A 22,439-nucleotide genomic window follows, 5' to 3' on the forward strand; every position below is an offset into this window, starting at 1 on the left:
AGCAAATAAGTATAAAAGTTATTCACTTTGGTGGACAAAACAATCAGTGTGCAAACAATTTGGTATCACAATCGCTACAAGGCCAGGAAATATGCGAGTCAAACTGATGGTGTTCATCACCATTGCCACCCTTTTGACCAACGGGACATGTTCGTCCGATACTGAAGAAAGTAACAGATATCGTTCTGACGGTTTGTAAATGATAAGTTCGACATCAACTGAAAACGACAAATTGCAAGTAATTCCAGGTGCACATGGTGGTGAAATTACCCCTGTGAAGTGGTCTGCTGCGGCAAAGAATAAACTGCAATCGGAAATATCTTACCGTCATGAAGACCGCATGGCTGGCAGAGAGACACGGTAAGCAAATATAGGCCCTACCCGAAGCGACATTTCTGCGCAACTCATTTGCAGAATATTTTCGCATAACGTAACTCGAAGGTCTCGAGATCTTATTCAACAGTTATTCTCCCATTATTTAGTCAGTCGGATACTTAATTTCCTTTTTTCCCTTCATTTTAAGAGCATGGCCTTCTATAAAAGCAGGAACATCCCCCCTTCATAAAATGTACCGAGTTTTCATTCTCCGGAGAAATACATCTCCAATTATCGGCGATCCCATTGTGGTTAAAATTGAATAGTAGATTCATATTGAAATACACCCGCATATTTCGACTGACACTCGTCAGGGATACTCGTCAGCAAATAATAGAGAATTGGAAATAACATTGTATAACAGCAATCGCATAACCAAATCTGACGTCACCAGCATAAAAAGAATAATTGAGGCGAAGAGATCGCTTAACGACAATGTAATATTTACATGGTAGCGTACTCGAACTTCTTCTATTGGCACAAACTAGGTTGGTATATTTTGATACAAATGGGTAAAATTAGCTCCACAGATGATACTCTGAAATTATGCGGAAAATGTAATTCGATTTATGCCACACCCTCATTTTGTCATCACAACTAGAATGGTTATGAAGTTCCTATATTTATTTTCTTCTACTTGCAGCTATCATCCCGATGTACCCGGATGGCCTTAGTTAACCTATGACGAAGCGACAAAGGATTAAAAAAATAGCGATTGTTCCAAGTCCAACGATAATATTTGATGTAATTTTGATGCTACACATGGAACAAAGTATATTGTCGCAAATTTGACTGGCTATTTCGGTTATCCGGGGCGTCGCAGGTTAATTGCGGGAATAAGGTGACTCTCACGTCCTTCGTGTCCAGAGATTCAATGATGGTTTACCTATAGCATAGTGACGTGCGTTCGAAGGACGTCTCACCTGTTGTCATGACCGCAAAAGAAAATTGTGAAAACTTTCAATGAGGGATTGGTATTATTCTACCGATGTTAATGAATGACTAATCCTGAACATGTTTACACGCAAGATGATGCGATTTACATATTTATTGTTCACAAATACTGAGAGAAGAGAGACGTGGTGCACAGACGAAACAAGCCTAATCTGTGTTTGCGCAAATACTCGTCAAGAGCGCTGAATTTATAATTCATTGTTTTAATCAAATGCCATTATTACACTGATTTCGAAGATCAAGTAATATTAATTACCAATCGCCAAAACAGCAGGACCCCCTTGTAATTTCCATGAAGTTTGGAATTTTTTTTTCTTGCGTTCAATGACTACGCAGTGACTCAATAAAACTTGAGATAGAAATTTATACACCTTGCCAATTGTTCGTTATCAATCCAACAAGCGCAGAACATTGAAACAATGCGCTATCGGTTATCGACAGAGATAGTCAAAGCAGTCAAGAATTCAGTGCATGTATTCAAACATTCTCAAGGAATTTCGAAAGGTAATCATAAATACTATCTCATGGGCTGTCACAGGCCGCAAATTGACCTATGAGAACTGTGCAGAGAACTGGATTCGTGTTGCTACATCCTAAGATGTCTAAATCTTCAATGGCATAAAAATTCGACACCATCATCTGAAGTAAGTTTTGTTATATATAACAACGGCTCTTAACCTTTTTTTTAGCTCATCTCCCTTTCCAGAAATGTAATATTAAGGTTCCGTCCACCGTAATACAATCCCCGTGACGATGAAGCTGAAATGGGGCATATCGTAAAGATGTAGGCCTATTTACGACAGGGGTGTCAAACAAACGGCCCGCGGGCCGCCAGACGATTTCATCCGGCCCACGAAGCAATTCTGATTAGATTGAAAACTGCTTATGTTTTCCAGCACATTTTTAACTAATGTTGAGATCTTATTTAAGGAAATACTTCCATTTAAATAATCTCAAAAGGCAGCGAATGCCGACAATGGTAATTGTTCAAGGTTACATTTTAACCACCCCGACTGCAGGTTTGTGGTTTCACTCTAGACTTACCACTTGGAACAATTCGGTGACTTTGATACTCGATTTCGAGAAGGCAAAAACGAGCAGACTGACATCAGACTTTTATGGAAAAACGGACCGAAATGCAGTTATTCGCAGAAGCGAAATCGCCAATGCGGAATCGTTTTTTTGCAGTTTACATGGATAATATATTACTTATATACAAAAATACATTTTAGATATCCGTGTCGTTACTGCTATGTTACTTCTGACTCAAAATGTTCCCTGACTCCAGATAAACCAGAATCGCGATTTAGAAAAATGAAACAAATTCGAACGTCCGCGTTTGCGGTTAAATCTCTTGTGGTCCTCACAATGCATGGGCAGGGCTAACACCTGAAAGAATAGGGAGCATAGAAATATACCATCTTATATTGTAATTAGCGCCACTATTTTAGCCATTCATAACTGTATTCAGCCGGCTAGTCATCGGATTTTGGTCAATTTCATAATTCGCGAATATAGGTGTTGCTACTTGCTACAGTAAAAATAACCTGTGATCCATGACATAGTAAAAAAAAAACTGTGATTCATGACACAATGTGATATAGGCTACTATTATCTTTATCAAATATTGAAGTATTCGAGTGAAAAGCAATGACATGAGGTAACAATTTTTGAATCAGTTGATTGGTCCGGCCGGCAAGCGATTTGAAGGTTTGAATCCGGCCCGCGACGCAATTTGAGTTTGCCACACCTGATTTACGATATATAAATATATGAAAATTTATCCTTAGAAATAGGAGCATTCAAACAGCAAATTTCAGTTGATAATATGACAGCAAAAATTATCTAAAATCCCATTCAAGTGCTGTAGGAGTAGGCTACATCAAATTATAGCAATGACGATAATGACTTCTTAAAACATTGCAAAAAATTGATATGCATCCGGTACAGCACATCAAACCTTCTCTATTCATTAGATCAACAAACAGAACTTAAATTTTATTGACCTCAAAAAAGTGATGGTTAAAACTACGAAGCAAAATGTCGATTGTAGATGCAAGGGATCAAATGGGTTTGGTGATAGAAACTTTTAAGTAATAATAGGGCTAATACCAGCAAGCATATATTGCCTTCGATAAAACTGATTCCTAATCTTCAGTACTTCTGGAGTCATTATGTGCGTGCAACTATAATATGTCCATTCCATACCCATTTCCTCGGCACATTGTACAAATGGCGTCATTTCTGGCAGATAGTGGGTGCGGCGGGATATTTGCAGGGCATGCTGTCAGTCAGGATTTCACACATTCAGTTTGTAAGATCAATCCATCTCAGCTTACTTAATGCCTACATCACACTGTTAATTTAAGATCCATAATCGCTCTTGATCCTGCTCTGATATCATTGTGAAGCACGCCATTTAAAGCTTTGTGATACAGCTCAACTTATTTGCGATGAATGCTGCAAAATGTTCGCAAGATAGAAAGGATATAAAGGGACGCAAACGCCCAGTGAACTTCTTTACATTATGTACTGCAGCAGACTAAGCTGACCAAGCCTATGATTAATCGATGAAATTGCACTGAGAAACTATATAACCTCGGAAATAAAATCATCGTCATGGAGTTAGGTCAGCTTCTGCAAATAACTGAACATGGCTCGTGTACCGATCAATGTTCCCTCTAAGCTGCGCACGTTCGCAATTTCGGACTGCCGACACGGTCTCTGCGCACATAAAATTTAAGCTGCGCACAAAAATTCCGAAATGATGACCTTTTTCTAGTCGTTATGCACTGTTTTCTAAGGGACCGCGCAGTGAGTTGGTGAGTGCGCGCAGACTCGTGAAAAATTAGAGGGAACATCGGTACCGATGCAGATTCTATTAGAGGGCGCACTGGGTATATTTTCCCTCACTTGTCTTGAGATTCGCAGGCCTGTGTTGTGTTTAGCTTTACATAACGAGTCCAATTTCCGTTTTGTAGTCGGATAAGTGGTTCATAAAGTGGTCGCCAGCGTCCGGCTGGGTGACGTTTACGACCTCGAATGGGGTTGATAGCTACAATTTGGGCGGTCGGGGGCGCTGAGAGTAAACGTAGGCTGTTTGACCTATGAGTAACTGTTTGGGTGAGTCCTTGAATTAGAGCTCTCTCTGTGCGCCAATGTAAGATTTATGAATTTATGATCACGTCGTTCACGGTCGTACAAGGTGGATTCAATCGAAAATCGTCACGCACGCTCTCCGCATATGTTCATTGTGAAGGAGGATTGAGTGTTCTAACTGACCAAACAATCAATCAAACAACGAATAGACTAACTAATTATTCAGTGACACTTATTGTACGATTGTTTTCACTGACTGTGTCTGTCCGGAAATTCGTACAAAAAGGGACAGATCAACGCGAAAAATCTATGCGACAATGCAGTGACTGTGCAATGAGCCAAATACCTTTTTTTTTGGGGGGGGGGAGCAGGAAGGGGCTAGGGACTGTTCGATACCTGGTTTGCTGTGGAGGTGGTCGATGTGCAGAAAAAGTTTGGCAAACACTGCTCTAGTATAACGGGCTGATTACCAACGTCCAAAACAGGCAGGCAGGTTTTCCCAAGCATATAATTGCAATAATATTGCACGTGCCTAGCCCAAGGAACTGAACGAGATCATTCCGACGGTGTCTAGATGCGCATAACTTGCTGGCGGCTGGAATAAAACGACTCTTATATTTCTAGTCTAGGAGCAATGGTTCCCAACCGCCTGTCCGTGGCAGCTTCCTGCCGGTCCGCCAAATGAACAATAATATTATATACCAGTTCCAAAACGCGAGAAGTTGTGCATTATTAAAGAAGTACGACTTCAAATTTTAAATTGATTCAGGGTATTTCTGCATAGTGTCGTAATAGGGAGCTCATTGTCTACTTTGGTCGTACGTCACAATCAGGACCATAACCGCCGCACCCCAAACCCCCCAACAAATATCGCCTACATGTAGCGCGGAAAACGTATGTCACGGCGGGGGTAGGGGGTGTGGAGGGCCTAAGACCAACATTTTGGGGGGGGGGCTGACGAAGTGCTGTTTCAGCGCTGGTCATAATGATACAAGTGTTGTGCGAAACTGTTTGAAAGTAGCCTACTACTTCGAACAAGTTACGGAGATTTTTTAACAAACTTCGTTAATTTCCGACAACGCAATCAAGCGACACTTCGCAGTATAATAAAATCTATAGGAGGGGTGGACAGACCTGCTTCATGTGCGAACCTCATAAAAAAATCTTAATTTTAAGAAAGCCACAACCACAACAAAAAAAATTCAAAAATACGAATTCATTTCGTCATACAGAAATGTGGGGTATCGAATGAAGTTTACTATAGTGTGATGATATGGTGCGTCTCCATCTGGGCTGCAAGGTGTTTGAAATCAGGCTGATATGATGTTGAATCAGTGCGGAGCAATTCCTTCAAGTTATAATAAGCATTTAAGGTAGATTTCAGCTCGGTAATCACAGTACTTCGTAAATCCGTCTTCGTTTCAAGTTACTAGTTTTGTAATTCTTAGGCGGATTTTGATAGATAAGACACATTGGCTTATACCTTCATTATCACTGAATGCAAACTCTTCCTCTCATTCTGTTTTGCAAGGTTTATATTCCTGTTCATACTTTCTTTTATTTTTGCAATTATCGCTCAACGACATTTTCTTGGTCAAACTCTGCAGTTATTGCTACCCTTTACAATGAAAATAGAAGATCCGTATTCACCATCTTTAGCCCAGAAATGATGTGAACTGCGCTGCCGTGGTTAACCGTTGAACCATAGTGTCCTATATGGTGTCGACACAAGCAAATCGCACGGTTCAATGAAATTGTATCACGTCACAGTTTCCATTTGGCTACAGGCAATTTGACGGTGATTTTTGCCCGACTTGCCGAGCATTAAATTTGATGAAGCGGGTATCAATCGAAAGCTGACGCTGTACTGCTTGCGAAAATATAAATTTCATTCCACTCATGGCCCTGGAACCCCCACAATCTGCCCCAAATTATTCATTGTCTAGTAGATTGGCAGTGTGACGCAACAATGATGTCTGGCGAAACGAGAGACTAGCTCAAGAGCAAGGATGCGGCCGAGCGGCGAGAGTGGGATCAGCTGACGTCGCGGCAATAGCAATGTGCAACCGCGCCACAGAGAAACGCTGCGCTGTTGATACTTTTTCTATGCGTTCCGGTACAAGCGAGCACACACCAGCCTTTCCTTGACTTGTAAGGGTAGAACTGGGTCCACGGAATGTATTAGGGCCCTACCAATTTTCGCGCAATATCCTTCAGCTGATAGAGATATGTAGTCTACATTGGATATGTCAGATTATTATGATATCGATTGCCTTAGCCCGCTTGTTGCGTAAGGCTCCAGAGCAGACTTGGACAACTAGATAATTCTAGTTGTCTAATTTCACTAAATTAGAGCGAAATGCCAGTAATCTAATTCTAATCTAATTTGTGAAATGTTTCCATGCTCTAATTCTAATTCTAATCTAATTTGTGAAATGTTCTTCTGCTCTAATTCTAATTCTAATCTAATTTGTGAAATGTCCCTATTCTCTAATTCTAGTTCTAATCTAATTATTGTTTTAATGAAAATGCCTCTTTGTCCGAGGCATATTGCACTATTGCGCAGGGAAATCCAGTGCCAAGCCGCCATCGCCTTACTTACACCGTGCAGTCATAGTAGATATTATGACGAATAATAGCCTGCTAGAGTAGCTTGTAGTCTGCGAACAAAATTCTAGTTTTTAAAACTTTACGTTAGTACATCGCCGTTCTGACTAACATGGGCGATGTCCATGGTTATTATGAAGAAGTAATATTGTATTGGTGTACAGAAGTTAATGGGAATGCACTGATGTTGTTGTTGTTGTTTATTGAACAAAAATATGTGGCGCTTATCGCGTGACGGCCTTTTGCACCACGCACTGTGATTTGATATGAACTGGATTTTGCTGTGTTCATTTCCCATATACAATTTCATTCAATTTCCAATTTTTTGCGAACTAAGTAGCTCTAATTCTAATTCTAATCTAATTTGGAAAAAACTTAGTAGCTCTAATTCTAATTCTAATCTAATTTGGAAAAAGCTGTGGAGCTCTAATTCTAATTCTAATCTAATTTGGAAAAACTGTGTAACTCTAATTCTAATTCTAGTCTAATTTGAAAAAAACTATGGAGCTCTAATTCTAATTCTAATCTAATTCAGAAAAGCTGAAAATTTTCTAGTTGTCCAAGTCTGCTCCAGAGATGCGTGGCGCTGTTGATACTTTTTCTACGCGCTTCGCTAAAAGCGAGCACACACCAGCCTTTCCTTGACTTGTAATGGTGAACTGGGTCCACAGAATGTATTTGGTCCCTACCAATTTTCGCGCAATCCTTCAGCTGTTAGAGATATTTCTAGTAAGAAAAATATACTTTCAAGTAATAAGATTCACTCAAGACAGCAAATTTAGATAATGTAAATATATCATATTGTAGTAATACAACTACAGTGTTGAGTTTTCACTCTAGTCCCCATAAGCACCACGTCGGTGACCTTGCCAAATTCCGAGAAGGCGAAAAAGTGCAAACTCTGTTGGGCCGAATGGACAATGGACATTCAGTTATTCACAGATGCGAAAAAAATACTGCAAATCCGTTTTAGGTAAGTTACATTAGGAATATATATACAGACTACAGAATGAGTATAATTCAAATATCTGTGATACCACTGTATTACTTTTGACGCAAAATATCCCCGGCATTCAAAAAAACTATTTGGTGATTGAAAAATGCTAAACCAAATTCCAACGTCAACGTTTATAGTGATATCAGATATATTCCAATGAAAAACAAAGGTATGAATTTGGTGCTAACATTTTGGAATCATTTGGCAGGTATGGCCCGCAAGCTTTCTAGTAACGGATTGAATCCGGACAGCGATTCCAGTTTAATTCGACACTCCTGCTGTTAAACTTTATTCAACAATCAACATTTTACCTGCTGCATTCGCGGACCAAGTCCCACCCATACGGATCAAATAAAAGCTTGTAATGTATGCTCATGCTCAATGCTCCTTGCTCACACTTAACCATAAAAGCGACTATAGAAAGTATCTACACCCGCCATCAACAGCGCGACGTGTCTCTGGAGCCCTACGCAACAAGCGGGCTAAGGCAACCGATATCATAATAATCTGACATATCCAATGTAGATTACTTAGACGTAGCCTACATATCTTTATCAGCTGAAGGATATTGCGCGAAAATTGGTAGGGCCCTAATACATTCTGTGGACCCAGTTCTACCCTTACAAGTCAAGGAAAGGCTGGTGTGTGCTCGCTTGTACCGAAACGCATAGAAAAAGTATCAAAAGCGCAGCGTTTCTTTGTGGCGCGTTTGCACATCGCTATTGCCGCGACGTCAGCTGATCCCACTCTCGCCGCTCGGCCGCATCCTTGCTCTTGAGCTAGTCTCTCGTTTCGCCAGACCGCATTGTTGCGTCACACTGCCAATCTACTCGACAATGAATAATTGGGGGCTGATGGTGGGGGTTCCAGGGCCGCGAGCGGAATAAAATTTATATTTTCGTAATCAGTGCAGAGTCAGCTTTCGATTGATATCCGATTCATCAAATTTAATGCTCGGCAAGCCGGTCAAAAATCACCGTCAAATTGCCTGTAGCCAAATGGAAACTGTGACGTGATACAATTTCATTGAACCGTGCGATTTGCTTGTGTCGACACCATATAGGACACTATGGTTGAACACAATGATTTATCATTGATTCATGAACATGACCACGACCATGCACCATTGGTGCGGGTGAAACGTTCATGTGGAGTCGATTTGAGCGTTCAATTGCAACTTTCTAACCCTGTATAGTCCCACCGTTCTCTCAATTTTACATGTGTTACATAAACTATAAGGAAAGACGACACGAAAACCCTACAGATATCGTTAATACGTGATAGAATGCATAAATTTGATAATCAGGTTAAATCTCTCTAACAAAATGGCGAAACGCATGAGCATGTACATTGTATACATTGTACAATCAATGAAGAGACGTAATCGAAGCCTAACATCCGCAAGCGTCTGGTGAGCCGCAGTTTGCCCATCCCTGAGCTATAGCAATCATTAAAGTCGCATTTCTTTTAAAGGATACTGGACATTTACAATCAAGTTTGTGCTGTTCAACTTAGGGATACCATATGTCCTTAGCCGGACTTCGCGAGCTTCGTTAGCAGAAACTTCTATAGAATGATGTATGCCTTATAAATATCTGATTTTAAAGGGCAGCGTTAAATAAAGTTTTAAATATTACATTTGAGTTGCGTGCATTTGTTGTAATTAGATTTAGAGTTTGGGGCCCTAGGGGACGCGTAACACGGTTTGGAAAACCTTGTTCAACACCATTGTCTTTAGTACAACATTAAAATAACGGGGCGCCCAAACAAGAATAGTCCTAGGGCAGTGGTTCCCAAGTGAGGGGGGGGGGGGGAATTCCCCCCTTGGGGGAATTTTGAAATTTTTAGGGGGGAATCTGGTTTAAATTTCTTAGGGGAAATCTGGCTATGGCATTGTATTGGAAGATGCACTGGGTTCGCAAGGTTTTCAGAATTTTATGGTGTAGAACTGTTAAGTAGAAATTAGTTCTTTGCAATTGTATGTTTCTTTGGCGGATTTCAAGCTAGGTGTATATTTAAAAGCCTTCCGTAGATATTACACCCCCTGATAAAGTCGAGGCTCACGAGGCGATTTCGTTGTGTCAGCGACAGCCTCTCGACCAAATTGTTACTAGGCAGGAAAACGTCGAGCCGAATTCAGCACAAGGCCGCTAGTGAAATTGTTTAACTTTTTAAACCAACATATGAGCTAACGGGAAAAACATACCGTACCAAATTCATCGATTCAACTCAAGTCCATAGCAAGCGGACTTGTTGATTTATTTTTCGTCAGCGGCTACCCGACCGGGCACACACAGGTCAAATTTGACTGTACTGACTGACTGGGGGTAGGGGGGGGGGGTGCATGTAAAAGAGTATACGACACACTGATCATGTTTGTGTTCTGCTTTGCAAATCAGTTCGATTGATACTCTATTCTAATCGAAAGTAGCGGAAACGTTGATCACTAGTTGGGCCAGTTGTAGATGTACTAATGTTCTCGTTCATAATAGATAAAACCCAATTTTCTTGGTGACTCGTATTGCGGAAACGATGCGTGTACTTTTAATGACTCTTGTTTGGCTATTGCTTCATAACGCGGAATCGAGTGAAGTACCGGGAACGAAAGGCGCTGAAGATTCTGGATCACCGTCTGTCGACGGCAACGACCCACAAAACAGTACATTACCTTCGAACAAAAAAGATGAAAAACTACCGCCTGGACATGCCAAAGGCAATAGCAGCAGTAAAATTAAACCTAAAAAGAATAATGGTGACAAAGGTGGAATAAAGAATATGAAAGTCCCCGGTGAGACAAGGCAAGTGTCGCTTCTGAGCAGTCACTCACGTTATGCGAAACACTGTCCGTCCCTGGCATTCGATTTGCGTCGATAAGAAAGGTTCATGGGGTCCCGGGAACCTTTATTTGTGTTGATCATCACGCCAGTGTCAACTTCTTTGTTTCATTCGATGGGTAATGATTCACAAGGAGTTGACAATAGGCCATCTACAACAGCAAGCATGTAAAGTAGGCTACGAGGTGTAAAATGTCAAAGGATATGTCCACCGACAATGCAACCTCTATAACACCAACGAAATTAAGTTTGCAAAATAAATTTGACTTTGTTAACAATTTTGACAATATTTTGACCTAACACTACAATTTTTACAAAATTTTGACTTTTCAGCCACGTCAAAATATAACTGTCCTAGTTAACATGTATACGATTTAGATTTTAACAGCATTATTTCTCAGCAATATCTTTCCCTTGTTTTTTAGGTACCACAACTGTCCACCAGGATGGCGCAATTGCGTCCAGAAGTGAATCTGCCCACACAGGTAAAATATCCGCCTCTACTACGGAGTAATGCGCAGCACTCCCATATTATGCATTGGAAGCATCATGTGAAGAACTTCCTCTTTACCTACGTCACAAACAGCTTAGCCTTAACTACCGCTTCCACCTCAGACGCTACTAGGCCCACGAACCCCCACCAATAGAAGTTCTCGAAGGCACGTGGCATGAGATATACAGCATCATGAACCCAAAATTCAATACCCCCAACATGACCAGGAATGCCACGTCTCCCAATAACCTCGTACTGGAAAGAAAATCGCATCCAGATTTCACGACATGGTTGATGCAATCACAAAACGTTGATCTAGACCTGACAAATATCATTAAAAAAGGCATCGCACCTCTGTCGCATAAACCCATAGTCCTGGACTTCATATTCGAACGCTATAACGAAGTCATTGAAATATACACTTGACGGCTTTAAATCAACAGAAGGAGCCGGTTATGCGTTTACTATCCCGTCGCTGATGATAAACTTTTCTGAACCTTGTTCGATTTGTTGTAAATGGGTCTCCTTAAAAGCATCTTGGGAACCACTTCTAGGTGTTGAGTCCTTGATTTGGCACCTTTTCGTTAAGCATACATTAGGCAAATTTATGTTTGCCTACGATAATTATCAAAAAATACACATTTATTTTGCAGAACTCATTGACCAATCCATGGAGGGGACGAAAATTTGCTGTGAATAATCGGCATACGGGCAAAATCCATTATTTTCTATAATTAAGTCGTGTCGGTGATTGTGTATAAGTATTTATTGCATTTCATAATTATTTCGATACGGAGAAACCTGATTATGGATTTGGTGCGAGTCTTATGCGTTATCTGAAAAGATAGCGAAGTAATTATTCAACGCTCATTTGTGTCTACTGCATACTGATAATTGACTGCTGTGTGATATTAAAGAGTGTTGCGCAGGCTTACGTGTTACGTGTGTGCTTGCTCAATATTTGCAAGAGGGTTCGAACCTCCGTTACTTAGCCCAGCTTGATCGTTACGCCAGAAACAGTAATATCGATTCCAATCCCGATATCCACACCAGTGATGAGCGGATAGTAATTTCTGAGAATCCGAATCCGTCTGACAGCTCGCGTATCTGAGGAACTATCAGTCCGAATCCGAACAATCTCATCCAAAAATCCATTCGAATCCGAACAATGTCGTCCAGAATACGAAAAGTCCGAATCGAATAACTTTTCCGAAGAATCCTGATTGCACGACTGAGCCGAGATACGATTAGGGCGTAGTCTTCACAAAGGCTAAGGTTAGGGTTTGCTGATTTGTATGTGCTTGGACCATTTACAGAACAACTTTAGAGTACTACCAGTCTTATCAGAACGTGTTTACTGTCCGTGTTTGGTTGTTCAGTTCAAATGACAAATCACGTCTGGTAAGAACTATTCGAAAATATCCGAAGCAGAAGTTACAACTATCCACAAATATCCGAAACAAAATATGCAATAGAATGCGAATCCCATCAGACTGTCTCAAAATTGTGCGAAATCAGGCCGGAACCCTATCCGAGTCCGTCCGATGCTCATCACTGATCCACACATGCTTGAAATGCCAAGAGTGAACACTCATATTATGTCGTATCGATACGACGATTATACTTATTGCCAGATCTACATAGTTTATCTGACATGTACAAAGCAATACTACAAACGTGAAATATGTTATAGGCAGAGGTGGTCAAAGTAGTCAAGAAAGCTACTCAAGTAGAAGTAGAAGTAGCGACGAAAAAATCTACTCAAGTACGAGTAGAAGTACTTCTTCCATAAGCCACCTAAAACTACTTGAAGGAAAGCTAGAATTGACTGACGTTAAATTTACTCAAGTAAGTAAGTGGTTTTGAAAACAGTCTCAATTCGTTCGCACGGACTGTCAAATGCTGCAAATTGAGCTATGCGGAAGATGCAGATAGATTGATTCGTATTGATGCATCCCAGGAGGTATCAATTTGCGACAGAAGAAGCATTCTTTAGCATCATGGGATGCAAATGATAGTAATGATATGAAAATGCGATATTAACCTTGTTTACTAAGAGACACCATTTTAGAGAATATCATGGCATGGCGCCCTACATCATGTTATAAGGCCCCAAGTTTAGGCGAAGAGCAATACGTAGAAGTTGCATCGGATACGGTTTCAACATTTTGCGAGATTGGTATACAAATATTGTATGCAAATTAGTATACAAATATTGTGGATCGTAAAATTTATATTTAGTGTAGCTTTATTTTCGGAAAATAGAGGCATTACTACACTTGCTTTTATGCTTCAACATGTATATTCTGCAGACAAAAGAACTGAAAGTAATTAGAACTCAAAGTATGATACTCTGAGTATCATACTCGGAACTGCAATTGAAATACAAATACTTCAAACACTTCTAAAAAGCGGAAAATATATTTCATGTCTTTTGTTCATAAAGCTTCAAAGGTAGGTAATCTGCTAAAAAAGGCGTAGCGTTCCAAACAGCCAGAATTTCCAGATTAACAGGACACGTCATGGGCTGCTAGATAACGATAGGTAATTGCTAAATTGCGAAACGGTGGTTTCAAACGCCATATTTACTGTGATGAAATATTTGATATGGGTGACGATGCAGTATGAGCGGAACCATAAGCAATCTGGTACCTAAATTATATTCATATATTTGGCATTCCATATACTGTGCGCGAAGCGCAATAATATTTCTGGGCTTTACTTTACTTTTTTAATATTAAATGGTGGCCCTCCGTGAAACCAGCCCCGAAATTCCTCAGGCTATCTTTCGTATTGGGGGGTTAAACTACTTCTACTTGACAAACTGAAAATAGCGAAAAGTAAGTAAGTAGATCACAAAATATTACGAAGTAGTAATAGAAGTAGAGAAAATCATATCTACTTGAGTAAGTAGCAGAAGTAGAGGAAAACTACTTCAGTACTTCCAAAAAGTAGAAGTGCATCGTTACTGACCACCTCTGATTATAGGCTACATGATGAAGAAAAGGATTAATTCAATTGTCCGAATTTTTCGCTGCTGATGGTGAAGATTAATTTTACGGAATGACAGTTTTAAAGTTGCAACCCTCTTACGGGCCGTGGTAATCTTTATTATTTATCTTGAGCTAATATGTTCACACCACACGTTAAGACTATCCATGAGTTTTCGAACGGTGAGCATCGGGCGGGCCACTAGTAATTACTTACTTAGTTAAAGCATGCTGTTTTGTCGCGACTTCCGGAAAATGTTGTCGCCACTCAAAAGTTATCTCACGCGTACCACAACTCAATAAAAAATTGGTAAGATACGCACGGTTCCCAATTTGCATTTATTCACAGCGCGCAAAATTTATTCCTCTGCTTCTTAGCATTTGTGCCGTGGGACTCAGATTGCAATTAATGAGCCATCCCGCGCGATCTTAGGACAAGGTTCTAACGCCGGCGATATTTCTGGGATCGCACTTCGTGTTGGCTAAGACATACCTGCCTTGGTGTGTCTTTTTAGCGCCGTAAAGCTGATACCTAATAGTCCCGCAACCGCTGGCAGCACACGCATATAATTAGATTCAATTCTGAATATCGTGCGTTTCTTTATTCAGGCCTATTTTTTGATTTTTTGATTTATCAAGAGGCGGGCACGCTATAATTAACATACCACTGAAACCATATATCGCGCAAAGCGCGATGAAAAATTTCAAGTCGGATACATATGGTCAATAATAATAAACCTATATTAAGTTTTGAAAAATGTTCAAAAATTATTGGGAGCACGGCCCCATTCTCCCAGTCCTGGCGACGCCAGTGCTATTGTATATATACATAGGCCTATGTATTAATACCGCTAACAGACTGTTTTGCGATATTAAAGAAAGCTCGGTGGATTTACATGCGTGCTCAATACTTGCAGGAGATTGTAAGACACTAGTACATGTAGTGTTTTGAGGCAGAGACTGTATAATATCAACTGCAAATACATATAATTACACATTATTGAAATGATAATAACGCAACCCCTTCATAAGAAAACAAAAATCACAATTCGAGCTCATAACATTATGTCGCTTCGGTACGTCGATTATACTTCCTTCTAGATATACATAGCTAATCGGAGATAATCAGATAAGCATAAAACAGGAATACTAGCGACATACAATAATATACTAAATATGATCCAGAGACGGGTCAATACAATCATCGAGATTTTTGGTTTCTGATGGGAAAAAATGTTAGCGAATGACTTGTTGAACGTGACAACTCCCTATGTATGGGATCTGGTAGTCTATAAGGACGATTATACACTGCTTACGCCTCTATACCGACAACAGCTCACCATCGCTTCTGAAATCAATAATGGTGACAATATCAGAACTTATTGCCAATGAGTTTACATCCCTGTCGGTATACATGCCAAGGCGATCACACGAAGACGAAGACGGTCATTAAATCTGTTTGTTTGTTTGAGGTATTCATTGTGTTTGTCGACTACTTTGTACATTTACACCACGCCAATTTTCTTCATTTTTATTCCGTAGCTGCCGACTTGTAGCACTGCCCACTTCCAGGCTTTTCATAAGACACCGCTTACGCGGATAAGATGGCGAGGATGAGCCTGGATAAACCTCCAACACTTAGGTAATTAAATCTCTATTCGCAGTCGACTAGTCACGAAACATCTTAGGGTTCACGATTATAATAATTATTAATTGTAATCACTGGTTTGCCTGGAAAATAAGGATCACTTCGTGGAATAATTTTGAATTTCCTGAAGAGTTCAACCCAAGCATTGCTCACCGAGGACTGACCGGTATAGCTGCGGTACCGGCGGATAGAATATAATACTAATCTGTGTGCTGCGTAGGCCGGCGGAACGCGCATCCCCCAAACTGAAAAGAGAGTGGCCTCTCACTGTCTTCGAGCTTCAGATCCATATTTTAGTCAGTCTGACGTGGAATGCATAGTGCGGACGCTATACAAAATGGTAAATGGTAAGCGAGTAACAAATTGTGCGAATCCCTGGTTTAGTTAAATGCCTTGAATGAGCTTGAACTCGCCCGGCAGCTACTTTCCACCATAACGTTGTAGCAAACTACAATGAATTGGCGAAGTATAAATGAAAATTAATTTCAAGGTCAGTGGCCATATCGATGTTCATTACTCACCCTCAAGCGGAATGCTTCGGATCCGTGTTCAGACAGCACAATCGAAAACAGAATTCCCATTTGATCAGGAATCCTAACTGGATTGGATCCGGATCTTCAATAACACGACCCTTGCTTGTGTAATTATAATTGAGTCACCGCGGTACGCCCGCGAAGCAATTTCAGGTTATGCTCGACTAATTCATAATTATTCACTTCGTTGCACGCATCTAGCCGTTGAAATATCGAGAGAGAGAGAGAGAGAGAATCTTTATTCGTATACATTACATATCAACATAACACTACAAAAAATGTAACAGTGAAATGCGACATGCAAGGTAGACGGGAGGCTCGATATGACATAGTCTTCAGAGCCGAGCCACCCGGGACAGGAGCAATTTTCACAGTCGATAACTAATGAAAATCGATGTTTATGTGAGTAACGTAAACTAGCGATAGTCTACACTACATACGCATTTGGGCTTTGGGCTTTCCCAAGACGATATAGCTCTTCAAAATAACTTGGCGTATTCGTAGCCATTACTGCGACGAGCTGATGTGGATCAGGTGGGAATGAACTGGTATTAAGTATATTTGACTTGTGGTCATCAACGTTTCGGGATGCGTGCTAAGGTAGGCCTACCCAATAAAATGGTTCTACCCGTCAGTCACTCGAGAAGGTTATCGAATATTTGCACCGAAGGTCTTTGTCCACTAAGCGTCAGTAAATAGTTTTTCGTTTTATGGCGGTAATTTTAATATGAAACTGTCGCTCTTTTCCGAAATGTAGCCTACATGGTTATCCCAAATCGAGAAAATCAATGCTTATTGACTGCACAACAAAACGGTATGTGAAACTTGACCTCAAGCTGTCGACAGGGCTGTTGAAATGAAGGCAATTGTTGACTATTGGCGGGTGCTGTAATGCGCCCAAAAAGTGAAGCCACTTGACACCACTGTTAACCCGGATAGCATGTGCAGCTGGATCGATACGCATGCAAGATCTGTCAAGATATAAACGATCATTGTACCACAGGCCAAACCAAAAGTTTGCACGACGTAAGCTGAATTGTGATCAATAAAATAGGTACCGGAAATCATATAGGCCTACACAGTCACTCTACGTAAAGCGTGCGTCGCACCCATCAGGATAGCCAGAACGGTCCGTGGACATATTGTGCGACCTAATTGACGGTTGCCAAATGGCAGCCACTGAATATCCAGATGCTTCCACCACCAAACTCAGTATCAGTAGAAATGGCATCGGTGTGTAATTTCCGAGTGCGGTTACCGATGAACAGACAAGGAATGAAGTATATACGTGACGAACAAAACCTTATCTAAATGATCAACACCGAGCACACACGAGCCATAAGCGCGTGACATGTCCGACCAAATGAAACCAGCAATGAAGCCTTGCTGCAATAGGGCTGGAATGGTCAGCAAACCTGGCTTTGAAACCGCGTGACGAATCAAACGTTAAAATTAATTTTTACAATCTACCATCAATTCCGTGAGATACCCCAAATTTCTATTTTCGCTTGACACGGCATACCATTGAACCAATATATACCCAGTACTTGAACTCCGCAACATAAGCACAGGTACATACGTATAGAAATTAACGTCGGTACCAATTGTCTACTAGAATCAGTCGCAAACGCGTAATCAGACGGGCAATCGTTTGCTGCGCGTTTTGTCAAGTCACGAGTCGAGTCTGAGAAATTGGTGAAGTCATCAGTGATTTCCCTTTTTAAGAACAAGTCAGGCACAAGGCTGAAGATAGCTTGACCCAGCCCCAGAATGGCGACGAATATTCCGACAGCCGCTTCAGTACCGACTTGTTTGTCACTTGGCTGCGTCGACTGCGATATTGATGAGATTATGACTCCGAGTGCGGGCATTATTAGGCCCCCGCCGACACCCAGCAGCATGCCTGCGGGCGTTACAGTCCAAAATCGAGGGTAGCCTATAGCAACGCTAGAGTAAATAACAACGAAGGAACTTGGCCTAAATGTAAGCACGCTTTCTTCCCCAAAATACTAATAATTGGTACGTAAATCAGCAGTGTCACAATGCAGAGAGCTTCGTAAACCACTACACTAATCGATCCCAGTTCCCAGTGCGCCCTTCACTCCAATGCTTCACTGTAAGGCAGTAAGATTGTACTGCAGGCCAGCAACCATTGCAAAGCCAATTGAAACTTCATAAATGCGTAGTTTAGCGGACATTGCTCTTCGCCCCAAATCCACCATTGTAAATCATATAAGCTGTTGTGTGCATATTAGATATGCAACACTCCGTTAAAATTCAATTGTGTGATCGATTATGAGCTGGTCTGATCGTATCAAACAATCTCGATTGTCGTCATCCAATCGTGACTATGCAAGTGTATAGGTAGGGCTGTTGAAAACAAAAACAAATTCTTCCAAATCTTTCTTGCTACCTGATTAAATTGTCAGGTTGCCCAAAAAAAAAACGATGCACACCAAATTTGACTCAATTCCAACCAGCAGATGCCGAGTTCTTACAAATTGAAATTTTGGCCATTTTTTAAATAACAGTATTTACGGTGGCAAATTTCGTCACTCCAACATGACGAAAAATCGTGTTCAAGGCATGCCCGAAGGCGCAGGGATGCTTTTTCTACCCGTTTACATCTTGACAAGGGCCTATGGTAGAGTTTGGATTTTAACATCGTCAGTTAACGAAAAAAAAGATATGAGACGGATTAGCTGGAAATAAGTCGACTTCATTGAAATAGCTACGTGCAAATGATGGTGATATAATTTGCAAATAAAATACCTTTCACATTAAAATTAACGACCACGGAAACGAAATAAACTGACAAGCAGGTAAATACACGGTCAAATATATTTCTCAATTGATAGTTAATATCTATATTCTGTCTGTCCAATGTAGTACGTGTAGTACAACTGTACAATACAACTAATCTGAAACTATAAGTCGTGTGCGTTCTTTGCGAGCAGTGCCAATTATCACTGCAATGTATATCATCTGCAATTCATTTATTACGGAATTTTGTGATACGATTGTTGATATACAATGTTCTTTCCAATTCTCTACTAGTTGCTGACGATTACCCCTGACGAGTGTCAGCCGAAAATATTCGGGTTCATTTCAATATGAATATACTATTTAATTGCATGACGGAATTATAAACTATTTTAATACGCTACATGCCTCTACTTGCACATTACCATAAAACGAACAATTAATTTTCCGCTTAATACAGACATACCCGTTTCTCCGTTTAAATCGGCCAAGAGTGTGCGGAACAAAACAAAGTGCGCTCAGCATCCACGGATAGCATGAAGGAGAAAAAACGTGGTGCGGACCAGTGGTGGCCCTGCGATTGGAGGGGCTCTTGGCGAGGCTTCCGGAGGGGGGGGGGGCTACAAGTATGTAATCGCAGCTTCTGGAGGCAGACCTCCATTTCGCATCTATTGTTACCAACTTAATATAAGTGCGCCATTGGGAAACGGGATTACGCGGTGTGCATATGGCACTTTAACAAGACTTTGACACAGGCCAAAATGTTGAATTGCTCTATAGCTCATGAGCCTTCTTTTATCATACATGGTCAAATTATGAAAGATGTGAACCAATGTATGATTCTCACCGCTTTAGCGCCCCTATGGAGCGATGGCGGTCGTAATTGTTCCTCCATCAGGCTACCATTGTGTGCAGAAATATTGCCGTTGTTTTTCCTCTATGGCGACTCGGTACTGCGAATGCACGAGTTGTTGGTTATTGCAACACTACTATCGCCTGATTTCATGTCATTGCTAGCGAAATCCAGACCCTACTTCTTCATTATAGCTGTTTGAGAAGCCTTAGCGTGTGACTGTATTTTTGCTTTAATTCAACTGTTGCCGACGTTGTCTTCTGATGTCACTATAGTAACAGTAACAATTTACACAGCAATGTATGGAGCTTGTATAGTCTTACACAGCAATGTATGGATCTTGTATATTCTGAGTTGTTGACGGGTCTACCAGAGTTCAGTTTTGCCGACGTAGACAGAATTGCTAGTGAATCAAGAGGTAACGAAAATAGTAAAGGCTATAAATTATCCGCTGAATCTTACATACGAGATTTTAGAGGCATGTTGTAATTTATACTAGCAGAGGTCCTTGGTAGATTTATTCAAGCACTCAAATTATAGGCTCCTAACTGGCTTTGAGAATTAGACTTCGTGACTTTGCAAGTATCATCTGTGATCCTGATGAGTTTTGGGGTGGGCGAGGTGGGCGGACGTCCGCCCCCCCTGGTCGAAGGCCCCCCCAAGGATAATGACGAATAAACATGGAAATCCGTGTCAAGCAAGAATATGATTCCGTACATATGTGCCAATCGTCATCAAATCACTGCATTTGTTAGAATAGTCCCGTATCCCGATAATCATCACGTCTCAGCATGCGGTAGAATTACTTAGTTTTGATGTAGTCTATCCTTGCAGACATGCAAAATAGACATGGCCGAATCCAGCACCTGGGCAAACCTTTGCGGTGACGAAAGATAGATAATAATACCCGCTGCGAAAGGGGGGTCCAGAAGTTACGGATAGATACTTATAGGGGGCCCCCGGTAAGTCTCGCCCAGCCCCCCCCCCCCGTTCGTAGGGTCGCCACTGAGTTTGAGCATGTCAGTATCAGCACAGTGTTGTTGGGGTCAATGCTTGATATTGCATATTGTCAAAACAAAAAATTGTGCTGGAAACTAAAATCAAATAACTTGTCAACAAATTGTTTAGTAATAAACAAATACGAAGCTTTACAATATGACTACAAATTGCTACCATTGCAATGTTTCCAGTTGCACTGCCCCAGTCCCATGATTGTCAAGTGCACCATATACTGCTGCAGTATTTTATGTTCCAGGTGCAGATGTGCCTCATCGACCAGCCACAACGCCACGGACCATCGACAAGGATATTTCGAAATCTGATGAGAAAGCTAGAACTGTCATGGACACCTTGCTCATTTGCGGGATATGAAAGCGTCATGGAGACCCGGAGATCTGTCATTTAAACTGGGTTTAGACTTGTTCTCCACGGTGGACACATCCACCAAGCCGCTAGCTAACTCCCAGTTGTGTCCCGGATAGCTTTGTGCATATAACCGGCTAGCTCATAGCAAATAAATTGCCAATATATCTGATAATTTGTCAATATACAATACCCAACAGAACTATTGAATGTTATTTGTTTGTTTATTGAGCAGATAAAAAATGAATGGGTTAGCGATATAAAGCAGACTTGACCTGTGTGTATGTAGCCACTATGGCCATGTGGTGCGATACCAATCAAGCATTTACAAGTTACATAGTTCTTATAGTAATAAAAATGCTCACTCTGAAGAAACAAGCATGGTGGTATCTGCACTTGTTATTCACAGCAGTCAATTATTATCATGTTTGCTACCATAATTTCCTCATCTGAAGGATCAGGCATATGTTCTCTGATTTTCTCTCTATTCACCCAAATTGCGAATTTCCCAAGAGTAAAATATGAACAATTTGCGTAAGTTATCGATAATCTTCTAACAGATGCAGTGGGCAAGTTGAATCGAACACCAAGGTCTTTCACTCCAAAGCCTTGGTGAATCCGACAAAGAAATAAAAAGAGTTCGTCTTGCAATGGCAGAGTTTATGACTTTGCCTTGAAATTCTTCAATATACCACTTCTGAGATCATTTTTAACAGCTGATAAAATTGGAACAGTTGCAGCTGTTGATGAGACTATATCAAAAAACTTCAAAACAAATCCATAACTTGAAAATCCAGAGTAACACAGAAACATATGTCATCGGATGCTTTGAATCGTGCACAAAATCAGCTTCTCTAGCTCGTTACTTAAATCCCGAATTATTCCCTTTGCTTTAGGGTTCTATACCAATACCGAGAAAACCATTACCGAG

At 40.8% G+C, this 22,439-nt stretch overlaps 1 protein-coding gene and 1 long non-coding RNA gene across 2 annotated transcripts; both read left to right on the forward strand.

Moving 5' to 3' along the window:
• LOC145434497 (uncharacterized) lies at window positions 1–1,162 on the forward strand. The gene is made up of 3 exons (XR_013913420.1): window positions 1–191; window positions 249–360; window positions 1,019–1,162. It is a non-coding gene; the product is annotated as an uncharacterized LOC145434497 (long non-coding RNA).
• Window positions 1,163–10,413: 9,251 nt separating this feature from the next.
• On the forward strand, window positions 10,414–12,293 carry LOC145434496 (uncharacterized). The gene is made up of 3 exons (XM_080311855.1): window positions 10,414–10,830; window positions 11,292–11,351; window positions 12,013–12,293. Exons 1-2 carry the CDS (start codon window positions 10,565–10,567, stop codon window positions 11,335–11,337), a joined length of 312 nt encoding a protein of 103 aa, XP_080167981.1. The 5' UTR covers window positions 10,414–10,564; the 3' UTR covers window positions 11,338–11,351; window positions 12,013–12,293.
• Window positions 12,294–22,439: the final 10,146 nt, after the last annotated feature.

The sequence above is a fragment of the Botryllus schlosseri genome, chromosome 2 (genome assembly GCF_051294905.1).
Source record: "Botryllus schlosseri isolate E-star chromosome 2, Bs_hap1, whole genome shotgun sequence".
Taxonomy (NCBI): domain Eukaryota; kingdom Metazoa; phylum Chordata; class Ascidiacea; order Stolidobranchia; family Styelidae; genus Botryllus; species Botryllus schlosseri.